Below are 22032 nucleotides of genomic sequence, written 5' to 3'. Positions count from 1 at the left end.
GGGAACCTTAGAGTTTATGCCACTTCTGATTAGTGGAGTTGTCTTTCGACAGCTGAGTTTATACATTGACTGTATACCTCTATCAAGTCTGAATCTCTTGTTGAAGTGTTTGCTCCACTTACGTGTGCAATTCAGTATCCAGCCCAGTTCCTTGCACATAGTAAAGACGTTTTTGATGTTGAATGAATGGGATATAAAAGACCTGGGCTAAGCTTATTGTTAATATTTCTGTCTCACTTCGGGTAGAGGCGGCAAGGACTGATTTGCGTGTTGCTGTTGGATCCTCCCATGCTCTCTCTGTTTTCCATTACCACACAGGGGTGGCGTACACATCGGAATGCTTTCCATGCAAGCCTGGCACCTTCAGCGACGAGCCAGGTTCATTCATCTGCCAAGTGTGTCCCAGAAACACCTATTCTGAGAAAGGAGCCAAAGAATGCATCAGGTGCGACGTGGACTCCCAGTTTTCAGGTAAAATGAGTCTCCAGTTGATACTCTTTGTTCTTTTCTTTCTAAATTTATGTTTGTTGAGAGCATATAGTCATAAGCCAGAAATCACACATACGATGTGATGGACACAGTGGGCCAGAAACCAAAGTGCTGAACGGAATCCATACTGAGTGGGTAGAATAGGACATCTAACTACCCCTTTCTGCAGGACTTTTCTCTTTGTCAGTAATGTTTTCTATTCCCCCCCCTCCCCCGCCAAGGTAACTGTTTTGGACATGTTCATACTTGTCTAAAAAGGTTCATTTTGTGCTTTTAGATGATGCCTTGGCATGGAGATGTACTTAGAAACTTTTAATTTGTTCCAAATTTACAACATTCTGTGTTAATGGAGGAAATCTAATGTCTTCTTGGAAAAACTGTGATATGCTCCTTGTGTATCATGGAAACATTTATTGCTCTAGGGAAAAGAAAAATGCGGGCCTTTTTTCCTTTAGGCCTAGCTAGTTCTACCTAAATTCCTCTGGTGCAGTTATTTTTACTTTTCACTTGTCTGCTTTTTGTTTGTTTGTTTTCATGTTTGCCTTTCCTAAGAGTCACAACATAAATGACTCATTTCTGAAATTCGTTTTCCTGTTGCAGAAGAAGGATCCAGCAAGTGTAAGGAGCGTCCTCCCTGTACCACAAAAGACTATTTCCAGATCCACACTCCATGTGATGAGGAAGGAAAGGTACAGGCCGTGTTCAGTCAGCTCCATCCCACGTTTATCCACCCTTTTCCCAATTTGAGCAGACTCGAATTTGTTCATGAGAGTTAAATGAGTAGATTTATATAGTACGTGTGTGTAAGTAGCATGAAGGAAATTTAAGGTTTTAGACTCTGAAGCCCACCTTCCCAGCTTTGATTTTCGTATCTACTGCTTTTTAGTGCTGTGGGCAAGTTATTTGCTCTAAGTCTCAGTTTTTTCATCTGTAAAACGGGAATAATGTCAGTACCTACTTCCTAAGGCTGCCATGAGAATGCATGAAATACTCAATTTAAGGTCCTTAGCACAGTGCCTGGCACATAGTGAGTGCCCAATTACTGCTGTTTTTAACAGTTACATTTTTGTCAGAAATAATATCGGGAGAAGCACAGCCTTAAAGTGTGTTCTGTGACTCACAGGATGGAAATACTGTGTAACTTCTCTTTAATTATTTGATTACTCAGTAGCTTTGGTCAATAAAAGCCATGCAGCCATAGACTGATTCAGTTATGGCAGATTGCTGTGTAATTGCATTAAATGCAAAGTAATTACCGTATAAATGGCACTTAGCCAGAGGAATAATGCACACAGGAACTCTGCAGTTGACCTGCCATTGTCTTAATTAAAAAGTTAGGGACTTCCCTGGTGGTCCAGTGGTAAAGAATCTGCCTTACAGTGCAGGGGACGTGGGTTCGATCCCTGGGCGTGGAACCAAGATCCCGCATGCTGCGGGGCAACTAAGCCCGTGCGCCACAACTATTGAGCTTGGGCACCGTGACTAGAGAGCCCACGGGCCGCAAACTACAGAGCCCGCGCGCCACAACTAGAGAGAGAAAAACCTGCAGCCACAACTAGAGAGAAGCCCGCGTGCCACAATGAAAGATCCCGTGTGCCTCAACGAAGATCCCGCGCGCTGCCATTAAGACCTGACGCAGCCGAAAATAAATAAAATAAATAAACCTTAAAAAAAAAAAAAAAGTTAGCCCTACCAGCCTGTGTCAGTAGGAGAAACTGAGGTTAAGGTGGCTGTGCTGCAGCATTCTTTGTGTTTTTTGTATCTTTGAAATCATGACATTTAATTTCTTGACCTAGTTTGTAACATATACAGAGATGTCAGTATTACTTTCTTTTCTTAATTTTGTATCCTTAGGTTCTAATCTACAATTTTTATATTTATATAATTATAACCTTAGTCCTTAGGTTTTTTTAAAAAAGAACCTTACCCTTAGTCCTTAGGTTTTTTTAAAAAAGAATTTACTTTTGAATACTTAAGACCAAGTATATTCTTGTGTTTTACAGTATAACAAGTATTTACTAACTCAGAATAAGTCAAAGGAAGGCCAGTTTAAATTAGTGGAAAATTTCAATGATCAGAAGTACATCTATTACTTTTAATAAGAACAGTAACTAACAGCTTTTAAGTGACAAGGAGTTATGAAGTAAGATCTTGAATGCCCTACTATAATGGTCAGGTGAGGCCTATTTGGAAAATATATGTAGAGAGCCATTAAGGTGGGTTGAAAGTAACCTGGAATAATGTTTCTTTAACTAAACTTTTCTTAGCTAAACTTTCCTTATTAATGAGTAAGGCAAATTAAATTTGGTTTATTTTATGTAATAGTCATTCATTCAGCATTACTGAAGCTTAAATGAATGAGATCCATTATACAAACAGATCTTGATTTTGCTATAATGAAAGTATTCAAAATTCATATTTTTATTATGTCAGTGAGCAGTTTTTATTATGTCAGTGAATAGAGTGACAAAATCTAGTTGACCTGGGCTTAAGGAAGTAAAGCCATATATTGAAATATATTAAATGTAGAATGCACAGAACACACACACATGCGCACACATACTCGTATATGCACATGTGTACACCCACAGGCGTATTGTGTACACACATACACACAAATTACGCTCTTTCTGTTGTGTCTGGGTAAACTCTGAACTTGTTCTTGGTATAGAACAAAACAGTGTACCACCCCACCATAAACTCAGACATTCTTTTTTTTTTTTTTAATTGGAGTAGAGTTGATTTACAATGCTGTGTTAGTTTCTGCTGTCCAGCAAAGTGAATTGGTTATACATATACATATATCCACTCTTTTTTTAGATTCTTTTCCCATATGGGTCATTACAGAGTATTGAGTAGAATCTCCTGTGCTGTACAGGAGGTCCTTATTAGTTACCTATTTTATATCAGTGATTCTTTAAAAACTGCTTTAAGACTTAATTCAAGAGAAATGTTTCTAGCTTCAGAAGTGAACAAAATGCAACGGGAACTTAATTAGATAACAGATATAGTGAAGAAGTGTGAATAACACATGTGAACTTGAATTTTTTTCTATTTTTGTTTGTTTCAACATTTTCATTTGTTGTGGTTCATCTTTTTAAGAGGTATGTTATTCTTGCTTGGAGGAGCCTGGTGACTTCCCGGTGGCTTAGTGATGTTTCCCAGGTTGTTCAACGACTGTGTTTTGGCTCTTTTTGTCCTGTCATACTCTTTTTGATCTCATTTTCCCCATGCTTGGAGAGGATCATCAAGGGAAGTGGCTCTTGAGGTATACAGACTTTGAACATTATAATTTGTACGACACAGGAACGTTCAAGTTTTTGAAGCTTCATTATTTGATTGCTTCCTGCTTCTAGGAGACTTTTTTTTTTTGGCGGTACGCGGGCCTCTCACTGTTGTGGCCTCTCCCGTTGCGGAGCACAGGCGCCGGACGCGCAGGCTCAGTGGCCATGGCTCACGGGCCCAGCCGTTCCGCGGCATGTGGGACCCTCGCAGACCGGGGCACGAACCCGTGTCCCCTGCATCGGCAGGCGGACTCTCAACCACTGCGCCACCAGGGAAGCCCTAGGAGACATTTTTAAGGAAAATTTAAATTGGTAACTGGAACCATTCTAATCCTGATTAAGGGACTCTCATTTACATTGTGAAAAATGTGAAATGCCTACTCATTCACGCATTTATTCAGTGAACCTTTACGGAGCATTGGTTATATACAGAGTTGCTGGGTGATGAGAGCAGGGCCATGTAAGGATAGGGAGAAGAAGAAGATGCACGTCTCCATAGACGGTAGAGCAGTGGTTGTCCAGTTTCAGTGAGCATCAGACACACCTGGAGGCTCCTGTCTCAGATTTTCTGTTTCAGTAGATCGGGGGCAGGGCCTGAGAGTGTACATTTCTAAGAAGTTCCCAGGTAATTCTGATTCTGCGGGTCCAAGATCTCAGCAATTTGAGAACTGCTGGTCTAGACTTTAGAGGAAGAGGTAGTCTGTCAAGGAAAATGAATTATTATTTCCAATTGTTATTAGTGCCACAGCAGGGAAGTCTGAGGTTTTTTTGCGGGGGGGGCTCTGATCAGATCAGGGAAGGCTTCAGAGCTGTGTAAAACCTGGGCAAGGGCATGGGAGGAGAGCATTTCTGCAGGAGGAAGCAGGATGGTGAAGACCTGACGTTGGGGGGAGCCTGAGTGTGACTAGAATGTGAGGGTATGAGTAGGGAGTTGCCCTGGGTGCCACAGGCTAGTGCTAGAGTAGGCATGCTTCCACAGTAGTGAGTTCGCTTGAAAATTTTACTTATATTTTGTTTCCTAAAGGTTGCGTAGAGCCCACTTTTTACCTGTGTTGCATGAGGTACCCCCGTATGGTTACATACAAGCACCTGCACAGATTCAGTGCTTGAGATTTGAGCCCCAAAGAATGTTGACCCATGATAATGGGCAAGTATTCTTCAAGAGAATCTTTTAGTATTAACAAGTATTAACATCTTTTAATATTAACAAGATATTTGATGGAGCGTCTCCCTATGGATGACCTCCGTGTGGATAAGCTCTCTCTATGGGTAAGACAGAGAACCGTGGACCCAATGACATGGTCAAGTTGGATATATATGGCTAACCCAAGAACTACATGTAAAATGTTTGATTTTATAATTGGATGGCAGCTAGGAGAATAGTTGAGCTGGGTTAGCAGTATAGTTGTTATATATTTGCCACGGGAAGATAAATTTAACAAAGTATTTCTACGCACCCTAACTCATACCAAGAAGAATATGAATTCACATAACTTATTTTCATCATATTATTGAGAAATCCTTAACTTGGCCTGAAGACATGAGGGTTCAGTATACCAAATAGTAAATTTATAAAGCTGGGTCAGGAAGATCTCTGTGCTTGAGAAATGAGCTCAAATTAGTAAAATCAAAATTTATTTGTGTCAAAGAAAGTCTCAGATATAAAAGTATTTAAAAAAGAGAAAACATTAACTTGCCAAAAAGATTTATAAGAGAATCCAGGCTTTAGAAGACCCGGCTCAGAAAATTAAAAAATACAGCAGATATTTAAAGGGGAAAAACTTTCCAAGAATATAAAAATTGAAAATTGGGTTTTCATTTAAGCTGTTTTTTTAAAAAATTTTTATTTTATATTGGAATATAGTTGATTTAAAATTTTGTGTTTCAGGTGTACAGAAAAGTGATTCAGTTATACATATACATGTCTCAGTTCTTTTTCAAATTCTTTTCCCATTTAGGTTATTATAGAATACTGAGCAGAGTTCCCTGTTCTACACAGTTGGGCCTTGTTGGTTACCTATTTTACATATAGTACCCTGTGTATGTTAATCCCAAGCTCCCAATTTATCCCTGCCACTTTTCCCCTTTGGTAACCATAAGTTGGTTTTCTGCATCTGTGACTCTATTTGTTTTGTAAATAGGTTCATTTATACCATTTATTAAGATTCCACATGTAAGTGATATCATGATATTTGGCTTTCTCTCTCGGACTTACTTCTCTTAGTATGGTCATCTGCAGGTGCATTCATGTTGCTGTCAATGGCATTATTTCATTCGTTTTCATGGTGGAGTAACATTCCCTTCTGTATCTGTACCACGTCTTCTTTATCCATCCGTCCATGGACAGTTTGGTTGCTTGCAGGTCCCGGCTATTGTACATAGTGCTGCAGTGAAGGTTGGAGTGCACATGTGTTTTCGAATTATGGCTTTCACCATAGAGATGCGCAGGAGTGAGCCGGCCAGATTATAGGGTGGCTCTATTTTTAGTTTCTTAAGGAAGCTCCAATAGTGTTCTCCATAGTGGCTGTACCAATTTACAGCCTCACCAACAGCGTGGGAGGGTTCCCTTTTCTCCACATCCCTCCAGCAATTTTTGTTCATAGACTTTTTAGTGATGGCCATTCAGATTGGTGCCAAGTAATACCTCGTTGTTGTTTTGATTTGCATTTCTCTACTGTTAAGCGATGCTGAGCATCTTTCCATGTGCTTGCTTTCTTTTTTTTTTTTTTTTTGAATCAGTGTGTGGGAAATTTACCTTTTGAAGTTGGCTTCTTGAAAGTCTGCCCTTTTACGAATTCTCTTTTGAGTACTACCCCAGGACATTTGTTGAAAGCAGGTATCATTTTTTTTTTATTGGAGTATAATTGCTTTACAGTGGTGTGTTAGTTTCTGCTTTATAACAAAGTGAATCAGTTATACATATGTTCCCATATCTCTTCCCTCTTGCGTCTCCCTCCCTCCCACCCTCCCTATCCCACCCCTCTAGGTGGTCACAAAGCACCGAGCTGATCTCCCGAAGGCAGGTATCATTTAGAGCTCCATAGGCCTTGTGAATGTCAAGTGCCCGTAAGCACCGGTTTTAAAGTTGTAGTTACGGGAAACGGCCACAAGGTAGCAGCATTTCTTCATGCCAAACTCGGGTTACTGGGGTAGCCAGAGGCTTGGTGAAAGTCCTGTTCCAGGGTTGTAAAGGAGAGTGGAGTGTGGTAGAACAGACACCCAAGGGCTTGTGTTTCTTTACATTTTCCCTCTTCCACTACAACCCCCGGACCAATCCCCACCCCTGCAAAAAATGTGCGGAGATTGCTTTCATCCGTGGGGGCAGCGACTCTAAGGAAGGAGACTGGAGGTGGGCACCTCAGCATCAGGAGACGTGGGGACCGGGTGACTTTTCAGTGCTCTTCCAGCCCAGACAGTCCACAGTTTTTTGGTTGCAGTAGGCTTGGCATAGCTGTAGGAAGGTCCGCCTGGATCTGGAGATTGTGGTCCCATCCAGAGGGGACCAGGCACTGCAGGTCCAAGGGGAGCTCCTTTGCTGGCACATCCTTCCCAGCTTCCTCAGCGCCATGAGAGTCCAGCCTTGGGAACCAAGGCTACTGAGGCTCCAGAGCTGTGAACCAGCCCGGATTTCCAGGGCCTGAGGGGAATATAATAGGCATTCCTTTTTTTTTTTTTTTTCTTAATTTTTAGATCATATTGGAGTATAGTTGATTTACAATGTTCTGTTAGTTTCTCCTGTACAGCAAAGTGAATCAGTTATATATATACATTTATCTATCTTTTTCAGATTCTTTTCCCATATAGGTTATTACAGAATATTGTGTAGAGTTTCCTGTGTTATGCAGTCTGTCCTTGTTGATTATCCATTTTCTATATATAGTAGTGTGTGTATGTTAATCTCAAACTCCTGACAATTCTCTTGTTCATCATATCAACAGAGGTTGTCTCATATCTGCCTGTAAAAGTCAGGGGGTTAAGGTAGTTTTGTAAAGGAGTCAGCAACTTACAGAAAAGCTTAAGGTTTTATTTATCTTGGGTACCAAAACTAGACAGAGTAACTTTTTTTGGTCTGTTTTATTTCAGGGTAAAAAGTGATCCCTCCTACCCTTACCACCCTTGGATGTGATACATGTTTCCTTTTAATGGTGGCAAAGCAAGGTGTCACTTTTGCTTCTGTACTTGGAGATGATTAGAAAATTTAATGAACTTAAAAATTACTTTTCAGAATTGGAGTGGGGGAAGGCAGGGCAGGAGTGTCTTGACTCATGTGACTGGGAAATCATTGCAGAGCAAAGAGTTTTATCAAGACTTTCTCCTGCTCTTCTCGCTGATATTCTGAGCTCAGTTTGATTTCCTTCTCAGGTAGGTTCTTTGCTCTGGTGCCAGATACCCCCTGACATCTCTACCCAAACCACTGTCACCATCACAGCGTTTTATAGGAGGGCTGGCCGAAGTTTCCGAAAAGACTCTGGCCCTGCTTGAATCACGAGCCCATCTCAGACCAGCCATTCTGTCCAGTACCGTGAGCTACTCTGGTTGGGCAGCTTAGTTCACCTTCTAATCCCTGTGGCTGGGGAGGCCAGACCATATCCCAGTTCCTTTCAGCATCACACAAGTCAATTCCTAAAGAGAGAGAGAGATGGTGTCTGTTACCACTTTGAAATGAGAGTGATCCTGTACAGGTTCATAGAACACATCCACTCTTAAATAAGGTAGCTCTGGCAAGATTGTCTTGAAATACTGGGAATTCCCACATAATTTTGTACATACCTCTCTTGATACTTACGTGGTGATCATAGTTTGCTAGTGTTTTGGTATGAGATCACTTTATTGCAGATACTTGTAAAGATGACTGTTCCCTTCACCGGAGTCTCTGCTTCCTGTAGACAGAAACATGTTCTTAATCATTAAAAACAATCTCTAGGCCTAGTAGAGTACCTGGAATGCAGAAGGTAGTAAAACATCTTTTGAATAAATTAGTGAATGAGAGAATTGGTGAGTGAATGTACGATTAACACGTTTAGAGCGTTGTGTTCTGTCCTTGGTAGAGGCTTGGGGAAGTTTTCACAAAATGGGAAGAAGCTAGAGAAAAGAGGCCAGGATATTAAACTATTTCATATGAAGTATGGTTGAAGTTTCTGGGAATGTTTTTTCCGCTTGGAAGAAAGACACCGTCGGATGGAGGAATCATGATCATCTTGCTGGTGTTTCCTAGTTGTCCCAAAGAGATCTGATCTCTTTCCTTTGAATAACCATGACATTTCATGTTTCTCTTGGAAATGATGATGATGACAATAATAATAGTAATAGTAGTGATAGTATTAATAGCAGAAGCAGCTGTCCTTTACATATTTATCTGCATGCTTGCTCTTTCTGTGTGTGTGTGTGTGTGTGTGTGTGTGTGTGTGTGTATTCACACGTTGCCGCCAGTTCTTTTTTTCAACAGCTATGTAATTAGACATTAGAATACCCAGATTGCAAACAAGGAAGCTGAGGCTTGATGAGGTTAAGTAACTTCCCTAAGGTCATAGCTACTCATAGCTATGTCTTAAGGCTAGAATTCTTACCCAACTCTGTTTCCAAATCTGATGCTTCTGTATGCTCTTTGTATATTTTTCTTTTTATATTATAGCAGTTTGTGAATCTGTCTTATTAAACTGTAACCTCCTTCAGAGCAAATAATTTGTCTTATTAATATTTAAACTTCGTATAATGCTTTCTTCTACACGTAGTAGATAGTTAATAAGAATTTCCCAAATAGTAAGTTTAAGCATTTGAAGGGAAATCTTAGAAAAAAAAGAAATAGACCTTTCTTTTTTTATCCCATAAGGCAAAATTTGGTTTATCAGGCAAATTTAAAGAAGATAAATTGCAGTTGTATGTAATGATGTTCTGACAACCACAGTTGCCCAGTTCTGGAACGGCATGTTTTGTTAAATTGGAAACTTCCCGGCAAAGCTAGAGTAGTGCCTGGTAGGGAAGGTTGTTTTAGAAGGAAGCCTTCTTGAGAGGAGACAGCCGACCATGGAACTTCTTCATCTCTGAGTCTATGAAATTGTTGGATCATAAAGGGTTTGCTAGTGTTTTTGTATCAGATTAAGTAGTACTTTCTTTGCCCTTTAATTAACTTCAGTATTACAAATTATTCCAAGTGCTCAATGTCTGTAACACAGTCCTTCTGGGTTATAAAGCAGAAGTAAGATGGAGGGGACATTAAAAAAATAGGGTATAAAGGGGTATGGCTTTTAGATCAGCCTTTCTTCCTGTATGATTTAAGCAAGTGGAGTGTACTTGGAGCCTGTGTTTCTTAATTAGGATGATAGGAAACAACATGGCATTTCTCAGTGACTAGGGATTTCTGAATTTATTTTATTTTATAAATGTATTTATTTGTTTATGTTTGGCTGTGTTGCTTCTTCATTTCATTGCTACGCGCGGGCTTTCTCTAGTTGCGGCGAGTGGGGGCTACTCTTTGTTGCGGTGTGCGGGCCTCTCACTGTGGTGGCTTCTCTTGTTGCGGAGCATGGGCTCTAGAACGCAGCCTCAGTAGTTGTGGCGCACGGCAGCATGTGGGATCTTCCTGGACCAGGGCTCGAACCCGTGTCCCCCGCATTGGCAGGTGGATTCTTAACCACTGCGCCACCAAGGAAGCCCCGGGACTTCTGAATTTAAAATAAAAATTTCATGACAGTCTTCTTTAAAAGCTTTTCTTAAAAGAAAGGTTTATTGAGTTGTAATTCTCATACCATACAACTCATCCACTCCCAGTGTCAATTTAGTGTTTTTTTATTATATTTAATTTTAGAACAGTTTCTTGCCTAAAGCCCCAGATAGAACCTCCGGTGCATTGTGTTTTTGGTTTTTTTTTTCCCAGTGCAATGTTAAATCCCCATGGTGTCTTCCACATAATGGAAGAAGAGGACCCAGACTTTTAAGCATTTAGAAAAGGGGAAAACAGAAAACAGCAGAGGCTTCATAGAAAAGGAATCCAAGTGAATGCCGCTACATAGAAGGGTGGGCTGAGGACGTGCTTAGCACAGATGTGATGTTGAGCCTGGCTTTGAAGGAGGGGTCAGACACAACTCGGCAGAATGGGATGGTAATAACAAGAGAGACAAATGATGAGTGCCCAGTGATTTGCAGCCGGAGAGGACTGAGGTTTGGGAGAGGCAGAGAGACAAGTGATAGCCTGCCTGACCGGGAATATCTGAGTTAGAACATCATGATGCACAGGGCTGTTAGGTCGGAGTGACAATCAGTAAACCCTTTGAAACAACATGTAATGTAGCTTAGATGAGCTCAGCCAGTCTACAAAGCCTTAGTGTGTTTGTGCAGCGACTTTCGAAGGAAGGAAGCTGGCAACCGTGGACAAACCCAGTCTCAAAATTTGTCTAAACTTCAGTCTTCCCAGTTTTGAATTTTATTTTTAAGTGAAAACCAGCTTCCCATCGATACCCCCAATGCATTTCTTTAAAACATATTTTACTCATGCTTATATATTTTAAATATACCTGGAGGCTGTAGCTCTTCTGTAATCTTAATGGCAGTCTGCTCAGTTTCGCTCTATTAGGGTTTTGGTTTCATAAAGCATTTCATAATTTTATCGCAACTTGCCAAAGAATGACTTGATGGTTGGTTTTTCACCTGCACGGTGAGCCATCTGGTGCTAAAGATCATTAATATTAATTGTTATCTTTCCCCAGTCAGCCAGACTTGAAAGCATCTGCCCCATTAGAAAGAGAGGCACAGAATCAATCTGCCATGTGAAGCGAGAGGCTCTGCAAAGAAAACTTTCACTGTAGAGCATTTGACATTTGACTTTTCAACGTTTAAATGTTTAAAGGTGGTGCATATTTCCTAATTTTTAAACATGTACTGTGCTTGGATTGAAAATCGTGTGGTTAGCCAATCTGTCAAAAATGTACTTGCATACTTTATTATTTTTACCCTCACTGAGAGTATTTTTACTCTCCCTGGCTAGCGCTTCTTTACAATTACTAGCTGCGTTTGACTTCTGGGCAGGTATAAGAGGTCTTCTCCAAAGTTCCCTCATTTATAAACTCGTGCATAATAGAATCGAGCTCCTGAAGTGCTGGGGAAGATTGCATGGTGCCCCCGGGATGAGCCGTTGATGCTCAACCTCAGCACCCCACCCACTCCCACGTGGGAGCCAACTTTTCCCAGCAATGCAGTAGCTCACACACAACTCATTGAGATTTTAATTAACGTCAAAATAAATCAGCAAATTTGTGAATTGCCTAGCCTTGGAAATTTGTTTTCTATGCTGGTGAAGCCAGAACTTATAAACGACAACCCCCCAAATGTAATGAGGTTTCATTTGCTTACGTTCTCTGAGTTTTACATTGCCTTTCTCAGAGGAATTGAGAGCCCCCGTTGGATACAGGATCTGTTTACTTTTTTCAGCTGTTTAGGAAACTCCAGCAGGAATAGCCATCATTTGGCAGATGGTGAGCGAGGCAGATGGGCGAAGTGGCTGGTTAAGCTGTATCATGATGTAGGCCATAAATGCAGAGAGAGAGAGAGTTGTAAAAAGAAAAAAAAGGTTGTTTATACTTCTGTTGAGACCTCTACTTTTTAAGCCGTGTTCTTAAGTAACCTTCATTAGATAAGGTAACCTATTCGTCCATAAGGGAATATTTGAGAATGAAATCGAGTGGCCGTAAGGGCTCCCTATAGATGACTTCTTCTTAACTGGAAATAACTATAGAGAATTGCCTTTAATTTTGGGTCTCCTGCTTCAATATTAGACGTATCATTGCAGAAGCTGTTGTAAAGGAGAAGCAGTACTTTCAGCCGACCGTATGTCTAACGAGGGAACCCTTAGTCTCTTTTTAAAAGCGATATTAAGTTGTGAAAGAGTTGATTTTTCTCTTTGCATTTAGAGTGCCTTTTACGTTTTTCCCCGTGCATATAAGTTTTGTTTCGAAATGGCTAACCCACTTAATGTTTCTGGTTCCAAAAGACAATGATTTTATAATCACAGTTTTCTGGGTTTGGCTGAGTTGTAGCTACTTAGTTGTATCCTGTTTTGTTTTGGGGGGTGCGCATGTGTGAGAGAGAGGAAAAGTTGAAAAGACTACCCTCCTTGAAGGTAGATGTGATCTTAATCCTGTGGTTTGGAGCACAGGTGACAGGGCCTAGAAGCCTCAGGAGGAAATATTTTAGCTACAGCTCTTGTAGTCCAACATCAGGTTATTGGAAAAGACTCCGAGAGCATCTACCAGTGTTTATGAAATAACGGGATTGCAATGCGAAGCTAGAGATATTCTTTTAAAAAAATGACCATTTTGTTTTGTGATCACTGTGTGCAAAGCATGATGATGTGTGTTGTAGATAGGGGAAAGGAAGAGAGTAGTGGGGGTCTCAGCGTGAGAAAGGGAGTCTGCATAGAAACTTAGGGCAGTTAGGGAATAAAGTGAACAGTGGCTAGAAGAGTGAGGGCTGCAAGCATGTTCTGTGTATTTTAGAGAGGAATTTCATGATGAGGCCATGCTGTGTATGACGTAAGGCCTCCTGCAGCTTAGTGTAAAAACATTTGGAGGTAATGGTCATTTCCCCACCGAAGTGTTTTTTTCTTTTTGTCTCATTTTGTTACTAAAGTTTTAGATTCTCTTCAGCTGGCCCTTCTATTCTATCACTGTTTGGACTTTACCTAATCTTTACCATGTCAATTTAACATGTTTGTTATTGGAAGTTTAAAGCAAATAAAGCATGTTATATGACTTGCAAGCCTTTTTTTTTTTTTTTTCCTCTCTCTCTAGACACAGATAATGTACAAGTGGATAGAGCCCAAGATCTGCCGGGAGGATCTCACAGATGCTATTAGGTTGCCCCCTTCTGGAGAGAAGAAGGATTGTCCACCTTGCAACCCTGGATTTTATAACAATGGATCTTCTTCTTGTCATCCCTGCCCTCCTGGAACGTTTTCGGATGGAACAAAGGGTACGTGATATCAGCTGGTTCAAGAGTTGGACCTTGAGTGAAATAAACTTGTTGGACTACATTGACATTGTCCCGAATTGTTTTTATGGAATTTTTTTTTTTTTTTTTTTTTTTGCGGTACGCGGGCCTCTCACTGCTGTGGCCTCTCCAGTTGCGGAGCACAGGCTCCGGACACGCAGGCTCAGCGGCCATGGCTCACGGGCCCAGCCGCTCCGTGGCATGTGGGATCTTCCCGGACCGGAGCACGAACCCTGCAGCGGCAGGACTCTCAACCATTGCGCCACCAGGGAAGCCCAGGAAAAATTTTAAAACACATAATTTTCTTATCTCACAGACTGAAGAAGAGTTAAGAAATATAAGGGAATTGTGAGACTGCAGTAGCTTATTCAACATAGCGTAAGGATAGTTTTTAATGGCATTTTGTGTAACACACAACCTCTTAATGGGATGATGCTTTGGTTATTTATAAGAAAATTCCACCAGTTTAAGTGATTATGGATAAGCGCTCCTTCTCCAGTGTGTGTGCACACATATATTGATACAAGCATAAAATACTTTTATTTCAACTGGAATAATCACATTTTGTGCTATAATAATAGCAAAAATTGATTATTTTGATCAGATAGCAATTAAAATAGTTCCTAAGTAGATTGTTTCATAGTGTACGTTTGGAAAGAATTTAGTACTTACCAAACAATAATAAAGTGGTTACGGAATTTGTTTCAGTTTTACTAGATAAAGATCACAGTGCATTTTTGTGGCAGGTGTCTTACTTGAATATAGCTGTGCTGTATACTTAATGTCCAGAGCCTCTGAGAGCATAAAAAGGACTCGAGAGTTGAATTGACTTGGGTTCAAATCCACTTGCTGCAGGCTACCAATAGTGTGATTTAGCCACTAATTTGAATTCAATTTTCTCATTTGTAAAATTGCAGACAATAATATCTAGCTCGTCATCACTGAGCAGGTTATATAAAGATGTCTCCTCCAGTACTTTGGTACCAGGAAATGCTTGCTCAATGAACGTTTTCTCTCTCTGTCCCCTTCTTTTACTGTTGTGATAATGCTAAGTGTCTTGGCTAGATAAAAAAATGATTGTAATAGACCCTGTTATTTAGTGTCATAGATGTTAATTTAAGTTAGGTTTATTTATAAATCTAACTCTTTCCACACCCCCTCAGCTCCCATCATCACTTTTAAGTATAGCCAATATTTTGAATTTCAAGTAATCAGTCCATAATTAAATGGTGTAATAGTCTGTTAAGTTTAGTAACTAGTAGGAAGGGTAGAATATTTCCTTATTTATGAGTTAGAGGAAACTGATTCTAAGATCACATGTGAGTGAACTTATTTCAGAATCACCCTTCTTATGGAAGGTAATTTCAGTATTAGCAGTTATTCCCAGAAATGCAAGGAAAAATTATCTTAAAAGATTTTGTGTTCTTTTCCTTTTTCATGTTAATCAAGTATACATGTGCATACTCTATCCAGAATTATTTTTCTTTCTAGACTGCTCTTGAAAAAGTTGTTAATTCTTAAGGGAATTGGTGGTTTACTATCTCTCCTTTCCACTTGCCTCTCTGCTAGTTAAAGTTTAGTAGTGCTTGGAGCAGAGGAAGAGGAAGTTATCAGGATGTGATTTAATTGTAATTCTCTGCCCCATTTGTCTCCTGTAGAATGTAGACCATGTCCAGCAGGAACAGAGCCTGCACTTGGGTTTGAATATAAATGGTGGAATGTCCTTCCTGGCAACATGAAAACCTCCTGCTTCAATGTCGGGAATTCAAAGTGTGACGGAATGAATGGTAGGTTCAGAATCAGCCTTCTCAGTGTATTTTGGTGATAGAGACTCTTGGACTCACCTGTGTAAAAACACACTAAATATGGCTATGAGGAACTTCAATCTTAGCATTTGGCTACTTGCCTGTCTTCCCAGACCTCACATAAAAATAGTAAATATGATGTCATAGCCACATGAGTGCCCTCTAAGAATATAAACTATTTTGCATTTTTTTGGAGTCAGTTTTCAAGTAGCTGTTGCGGATCACCATTTACGGTTGTTATAAATACCAGAATAGATCACCAAGGGAGGCAATGAAATTTGTGTTGTTTGCCAGTTGGAAGAGTCATAGTGTATATATAACACTGTATGAAAGCATTTCTGCCTGTATTGGTTTTCTGGCTCAGCACTGAGCCGTGAGGAGGGGTTACATCATCGTAACTCCCCTGGCCTATGAAGTCTATGATCGTGTTTACAAATGTATATGAACCTCCCTTACTGAAAACTTGGAAATATGGCAGAGTTCTGTAGGACGGTTGCTGAATTTTATTTGTTCTTACATTTTAAGTGCATGGTGAACCTACCACTTAGTTACTCTGCAATATTTGTTGGTCAAATGAATGACAATATCTATGTATGCGGGGTTTTTTTTGTTTTGTTTTGTTTTTTGCGGTACGCGGGCCTCTCACTGTTGTGGCCTCTCCCATTGCGGAGCACAGGCTCTGGACGCGCAGGCTCAGCGGCCATGGCTCACGGGCCTAGCCGCTCCGCAGCATGTGGGATCTTCCCGGACCGGGGCACAAACCTGTGTCCCCTGCATTGGCAGGCGGACTCTCAACCACTGCACCACCAGGGAAGCCTTATGTATGTGTTTTTAAACTTGACACTAGAAATAGGTGTTATAGATACTAGGATTTTACACTAAAATGTGCCCTTTACTTTGATAAGCTCATTGGCATTTTTTTTTATTAGTTCACTTTTTCTCAATACTGTATTTTAGATCATTGTAAAAAAAGAAAAAAAAGCTTTCTAATCACATCTGTTTTAAATCAGCACCTATCTGAAATAAACAGGCTTGGGATGTAGGAAGTGAGATGTACACATGAGTACTCAGGTTGACAAATCGTAGGTCCTTGAATAATTCTGGTTAAACAGATGCGTGAAAAAAAGCCTTTATACATAATGAACGTTATGGAATAGCGTTCCATAACGCTATTCCATAACGCTACGTTTATCAACTAATAATCCTGCTTCTGGGAATTTATCCTAAGGGAGAAGAAAAAAATAACACAGCAGTAATTACCCGACTATAAGGGTTTATGTTCCAAAAAGATCCTTTGATTGAACTCTAAGTTGAGGAAGTTTAAGACATAGGAAAAAGAAGAATGGGAATGTATTGAAAGCATTGATATGTTTGTGTGTGTGTGTGCATGTGTGTGTATTCACTTATTAGTGAAGATTATCTGAAACTTTTGTTTAGTCTTTTAAAGAAGTTACTCTTAGTCTAACTCTCATGACAGTATTTGATTTAGCCACTTGCTTACTCATTCACTAGAGGCTGTAATTTAAATTTTTTCTGATTTTCAGAAATGTTCAATTATTAATTTAAAAAGTATACATCTCTGCAATATTTAGTATGTGATATTGAAAGAGCAGACAGTAATGTGAAAAATACAGAGGTAAATGGTGACGTATATTTTTGTGACTGGTGGTACAGTAACCAACCTCGGGAAAAGCAGTGCTCAAAATAATGGGGGTCAAAGCGAGAGGCCCAGGGCGGCCTGTCTCATGAAGTCGTTACTCCATCATGGAATTAAAGTGGATGGGCTCTGACCAACTTGACTGTGTGACTTGCAATACTTTGAGGTTCTTTGGTCTTGTCAATCTGAATTTACCACACTTGTGGAACAGGTGTGTAGAAGTACATCTTCCTGTACTGGAATTTTGCCCAAGAGGAATTCAGAGTTGTAAACAAATTAGTGTTTATTCATGAAGCTTTCATTGAGCATTACCTATAATACCAAAAATGGAAATAAGCTAAATTCCAGCAATATGATAATGTTTACAAAAGTTATGCTGTACTAATTGGATGAAATGTTATGTAATCCTTAAAAATGACAGCAGATGGAAAGCGATTTGGCAGCATTTCAAGCATTTTGAATGGTCCCATCCTCCAACTCAATAATTCCACTTCTGGGAATTTATACCAAGGAAACAATGTGGTGTAAAGAAAGAAATTATGCACAAATATGTTAATTTTAGTGTTATTTATGAGAGTCAAAAATATGAGAAAACAAAGTTTTCAACAATGGGGTATGATTAAATAAAATGATGATATAACCATACAACATATTGTTAGCTCTTTAACACTAGATATAGAAAGGATTTTTAATGGGGAAGTATTTTTGATATAATGATTATTAGAAAAGTGAGAAGGTAATGCTAAATGAAAAACAGAAAATATAGTAAATTATAAATAAAACCTAAAGTATATTTTTAAGAAAATTATGCACTAGAAAAAGAGAGAAAAGAAACACACTAAAATGTCAGTCTATCACTTGGGGGTGGGAGGTTTCTGAGAACTCTGAATTACTTCATTTTTTTCATTTAGTTTACTCTGTTTAATAAATATTCCTCATGTATACACATTGCTTTCAAAATCAGGATAACAGCACAAAATAGTTGTTTAAAAATATATTTATTTGACCCAGTAGTTCTTTTACTGGGATTCTTTTCTAGAAAAATACAGAAAAGCTTTACCCAAAATATCTTCATTGTAGTGTCACTTCTGCTCACTAAAAGATAAAACAGTCCAAATGGTTACATTGAATGTATGGTCAATAGGAGGTAAGTCCTGTAGTATGAGTGGTTTAGTAAATTATGGGAATTAATTACATCTGTCTACATGATAAACTATTAATTTAGTTATTTAGCATGTTGGTGAAGACTTTATACATATAAATGCTTATGCAATAATGTTAATTCATAAAACTATGAAACAAAATGTTACCAACAATAAGATCTCAGTTATGTAAAAACATGTATGCATCAAAAAGATAGTGAAAAGAAACACCTCAGAATGTTAACAGTAGTTTTTTCTGAGTGATGAGTTTATAAATAATTTTAGTTTTCATCTTCAAATTTTTCTGTAGCTTTCAAAATTTTATGATAAATGTAAATATGATTTCTAAAACAAAAATAAATCTTAAAATAGAAATTGTGGGGCTTCCCTGGTGGCACAGTGGTTAAGAATCCGCCTGCCAATGCAGGGGACACAGGTTCGAGCCCTGGTCCGGGAAGATCCCACATGCCACGGAGCGACTAAGCCCGTGCGCCACAACTACTGAGCCCGCGCTCTAGGGCCTGTGAGCCACAACTACTGAGCCCGCGTGTCACAACTACTGAAGCCCATGCGCCTAGAGCCCGTGCTCTGCAACAAGAGAAGCCACCGCAATGAGAAGCCCACGCACTGTAATGAAGAGTAGCCCCCGTTTGCTGCAACTAGAGAAAAGCCTGTGCGCAGCAACGAAGATCCATCGCAGCCAAAAATAAATAAATTTATTAAAAAAAATAGAAATTGTGTATAGAAACATGGAGAATGTGGGATTCATTCTGAGGGATACAGCAAAAGACAAAGGTGCTGCAACAATGTATCACAAACTGGGGGGTTTAAAACAACAGAAATGTACCCTCTCACTTTCCAGAGACTAGAAATTTGAAAAGCAGGTATGGGCAGGGTCGTGTTCCTTCCGAAGAAAAGCTTCTGTAGGAAGACCCTTCCTTGCATCTCCTAACTTCTAGTAGCTCCAGGCACTCTGTGGCCTGTGGCAGCATAGCCCGTCTCTGCCTCTGTCTTCACGTGAGCATCTTTTCCTTGTGTCTCTGTGTCTTTACACGGTGCTCTTCCTGTGTGTCTGTGTCTAAATCTCTCTCTTCTCATAAGGACACCAGTCATACTAAGGCTCACCCTAAGGACCTCATCTTAACTTGATTATATCTGCCAAGACTCTATCTCCAGATAAGGTCCATTCATGTGTACTGGGGATTAGAACGTCAGTATATGTTTCTTGGGAGGGGATACAGTAAAACCTGCAACAACAGGCAATGTTCAAACATGAGAAATATTTGTTTCCTCTTGCAGGGATGTTGGTCCCCTCCAAACCTCCATGCTTGTCATCCATGTACTCCTTTCTTTTCTTTGGCCTTCTCTGCTGTTCCATTGCCCCGCATGCCAGCTGAACACTAGAGAAACCTTCGTAAATCCCCCCTTTCTTGGTGTAGAATTCCTCCACGTGGGAATATCCCTCTCCCTGTGACCCCCATCACAAGTTTTCAGTCTCTCTACGCTTAACTGCCTCTCACATTACTTACACTGCAGTCAAGGGCCTGGTGTCCCACTGGGTCAGACTGTTTCGTGGCTGTTCTACTCTTAGCATTAGGAAGTGATAGCTGCTTATCTCTCTTTTCAACCACATGAACCTTTAGAGAGCAAAAATATTGGCATTTCTCTCTTACTCAGGTAGCTTCGTACATAACCATTCTTTGAACTAGCTTGATTTATGTGTGTTTCACATATCACCTTTCTGTGAACCGCTGATGATAACATTTGGAAAATTGCCACATCACCAGTACAGCACTGATATTAATCTCTTTCCCAGTTTCTCTCCTATGCCTGTTCAAGTAGCAGAAGTTGACATTTTCTTTTGGAGGTACAAGTGTCCATGTTAAACATTGCCATTAGTTAATAACCTTGCTCGATGGTGTGTGAGGGCTGCGTCTCCTTTCCTCATTTCATGGTGGCCGTTTCAGCCCATGGCACGCTGATGGTTTCTCTGCAGAAGACAGACCTCACGTCACCTTTTATGTGCATCTCTATTACCTCATACTATTAACAGTTGTTAGCTATGTCTCTCATAGTCTACTGATTCCATAGTGAGGGTGGACCCAGTCTTGTCTTTCTGTCCCTAAAGTAGGTCATGGTTCGTGGCATTCAGTGAAAGCAAGTTCACTGAGTGAATAAGTGAGTGAATGCAGAACAGGGGTTAAATTAGGGAACAACAATACAAGAAACTCTAGGAAAGAACCTCAGACCCCGCATCTTCATTGAGTAATTTGAAGTTTCTGTTTCCCATTGGTTACCTGAAGACTAGGATGTTTTCATCTTAGTATATCGAAATGGATAAAGACCATCTGTTCTAGTTAAAAATAAGTCATGCCTCATTGAGAAGACTGTTGTTAATTTGACCATAAATACCTTTGATGCAAAAATATGCATTACTTGATTCTTCCTGGAGAATCATATGCAACGTTTTTATCGGTATCTAGGAGTCTACCTCTGCATGCCGTTTGCACCTGCAGTCTAAAATTGGGAATTCTTTTTTTGTGGCCTTATTGTTGGAAATCATTACTGAAATTTTTACTGACAAAGATAACCTTTATCATTTCTAGGTTGGGAGGTGGCTGGAGATCATATCCAGAGTGGGGCTGGAGGTTCCGATAATGATTACCTGATCTTAAACTTGCATATCCCAGGATTTAAGTAAGGAAAACCAATTCTGATTCCCTTCTGTAGGAATCTTCATGCCTGTTTCCCTGCAGAAATAGATGAAGTAGGGCTGCCTTTATAAAATATATTAATATTGTGATGTACGTAGCAAATAGCAAGCTGTGTAGGATAATGTATTATATTTAAGAATATCTATAGAAACTATAACTGTTAATTGTATATTAGTTAGATGAAGCCAAAGTTTTAAAAAATGCTCTATCCAAATATTACAAAAAACCTGTGACTGTTGGATGCTTAATTCAGAGATCTTAGTCTAAGTCATTTGCAGGAGAATCTCTTGGTTTATTTTTTTTTTTTTTCCTCGCAGTTCTGTCTGTAAAGTAGTATGTTACAAATTGTTTAATCCTTTTAGCCCCCCATGTTGAATTGCCCAGCAGGAGTCTTTTTCTTGCTGTAGGCTGGGTGGCAGCATTTACACCAGGAGATCTGAGCCTATTACCATGGTTGTGTAGACCCCATGCAGCAGTAGACTGCACGGAGAGGAGAGGAGAGCGTGGCTTTCAGCTTAATGAAAAAAGTGATGTAAACTTTTTCTAGATTGTATTCAGAACATGCTGTAAATATCGCAATTTTAATCTGTTAAATAGACCACCGACATCGATGACGGGAGCCATGGGCTCTGAACTGGGAAGAATAACCTTTGTGTTTGAGACCCTCTGTTCAGCCGACTGTATTCTGTACTTCATGGTGGTAAGTGGAAGAGGGGCTCTCAGAGGTGGATTTCAACGCTTAGCGTTCTCTTTGAAGTGTGACCCTATTTATACAAATTGCGATAAGAATCCCCATTTTTCTTCCCATTTTTAGGGTCTTCCAAAAACATCAAAAAGATATCTAAGGAACTCATTAAACATTATGTGGTGAAGTCCACAAAGGAAGTGTTCATTCCTTGTGGAGAGAACTGAGTGATGGGGCCTGGGTGACAGACAGAAGCCAGAAAATATTAATCCCCT

The 22032-nt window shown here is 39.8% G+C and overlaps 1 protein-coding gene across 3 annotated transcripts in view; it reads left to right on the top strand.

The window, feature by feature from the left end:
• The window catches only part of ELAPOR2 (endosome-lysosome associated apoptosis and autophagy regulator family member 2), a 267850-nt gene that overhangs the window by 126947 nt on the left and 118871 nt on the right, over positions 1-22032 (top strand). For all 3 annotated transcript variants that reach the window (XR_013829782.1, XR_013829783.1, XM_079931571.1), the window contains exons 7-12: positions 319-471; positions 1090-1178; positions 13556-13736; positions 15413-15541; positions 20965-21055; positions 21670-21772. Coding sequence is in view for 1 of the 3 variants with exons in the window: in XM_079931571.1 (XP_079787697.1) it covers positions 319-471; positions 1090-1178; positions 13556-13736; positions 15413-15541; positions 20965-21055; positions 21670-21772 (746 nt within the window). In the remaining 2 variants the exon portion in view is untranslated. The remainder of the gene's footprint in view (positions 1-318; positions 472-1089; positions 1179-13555; positions 13737-15412; positions 15542-20964; positions 21056-21669; positions 21773-22032) is intronic.

Source organism: Stenella coeruleoalba, assembly GCF_951394435.1.
Source record: "Stenella coeruleoalba genome assembly, chromosome: 9".
Taxonomy (NCBI): domain Eukaryota; kingdom Metazoa; phylum Chordata; class Mammalia; order Artiodactyla; family Delphinidae; genus Stenella; species Stenella coeruleoalba.
The sequence above is the reverse complement of the archived record's forward strand: the minus strand, read 5'-3'. Positions and strand labels throughout refer to the sequence as shown.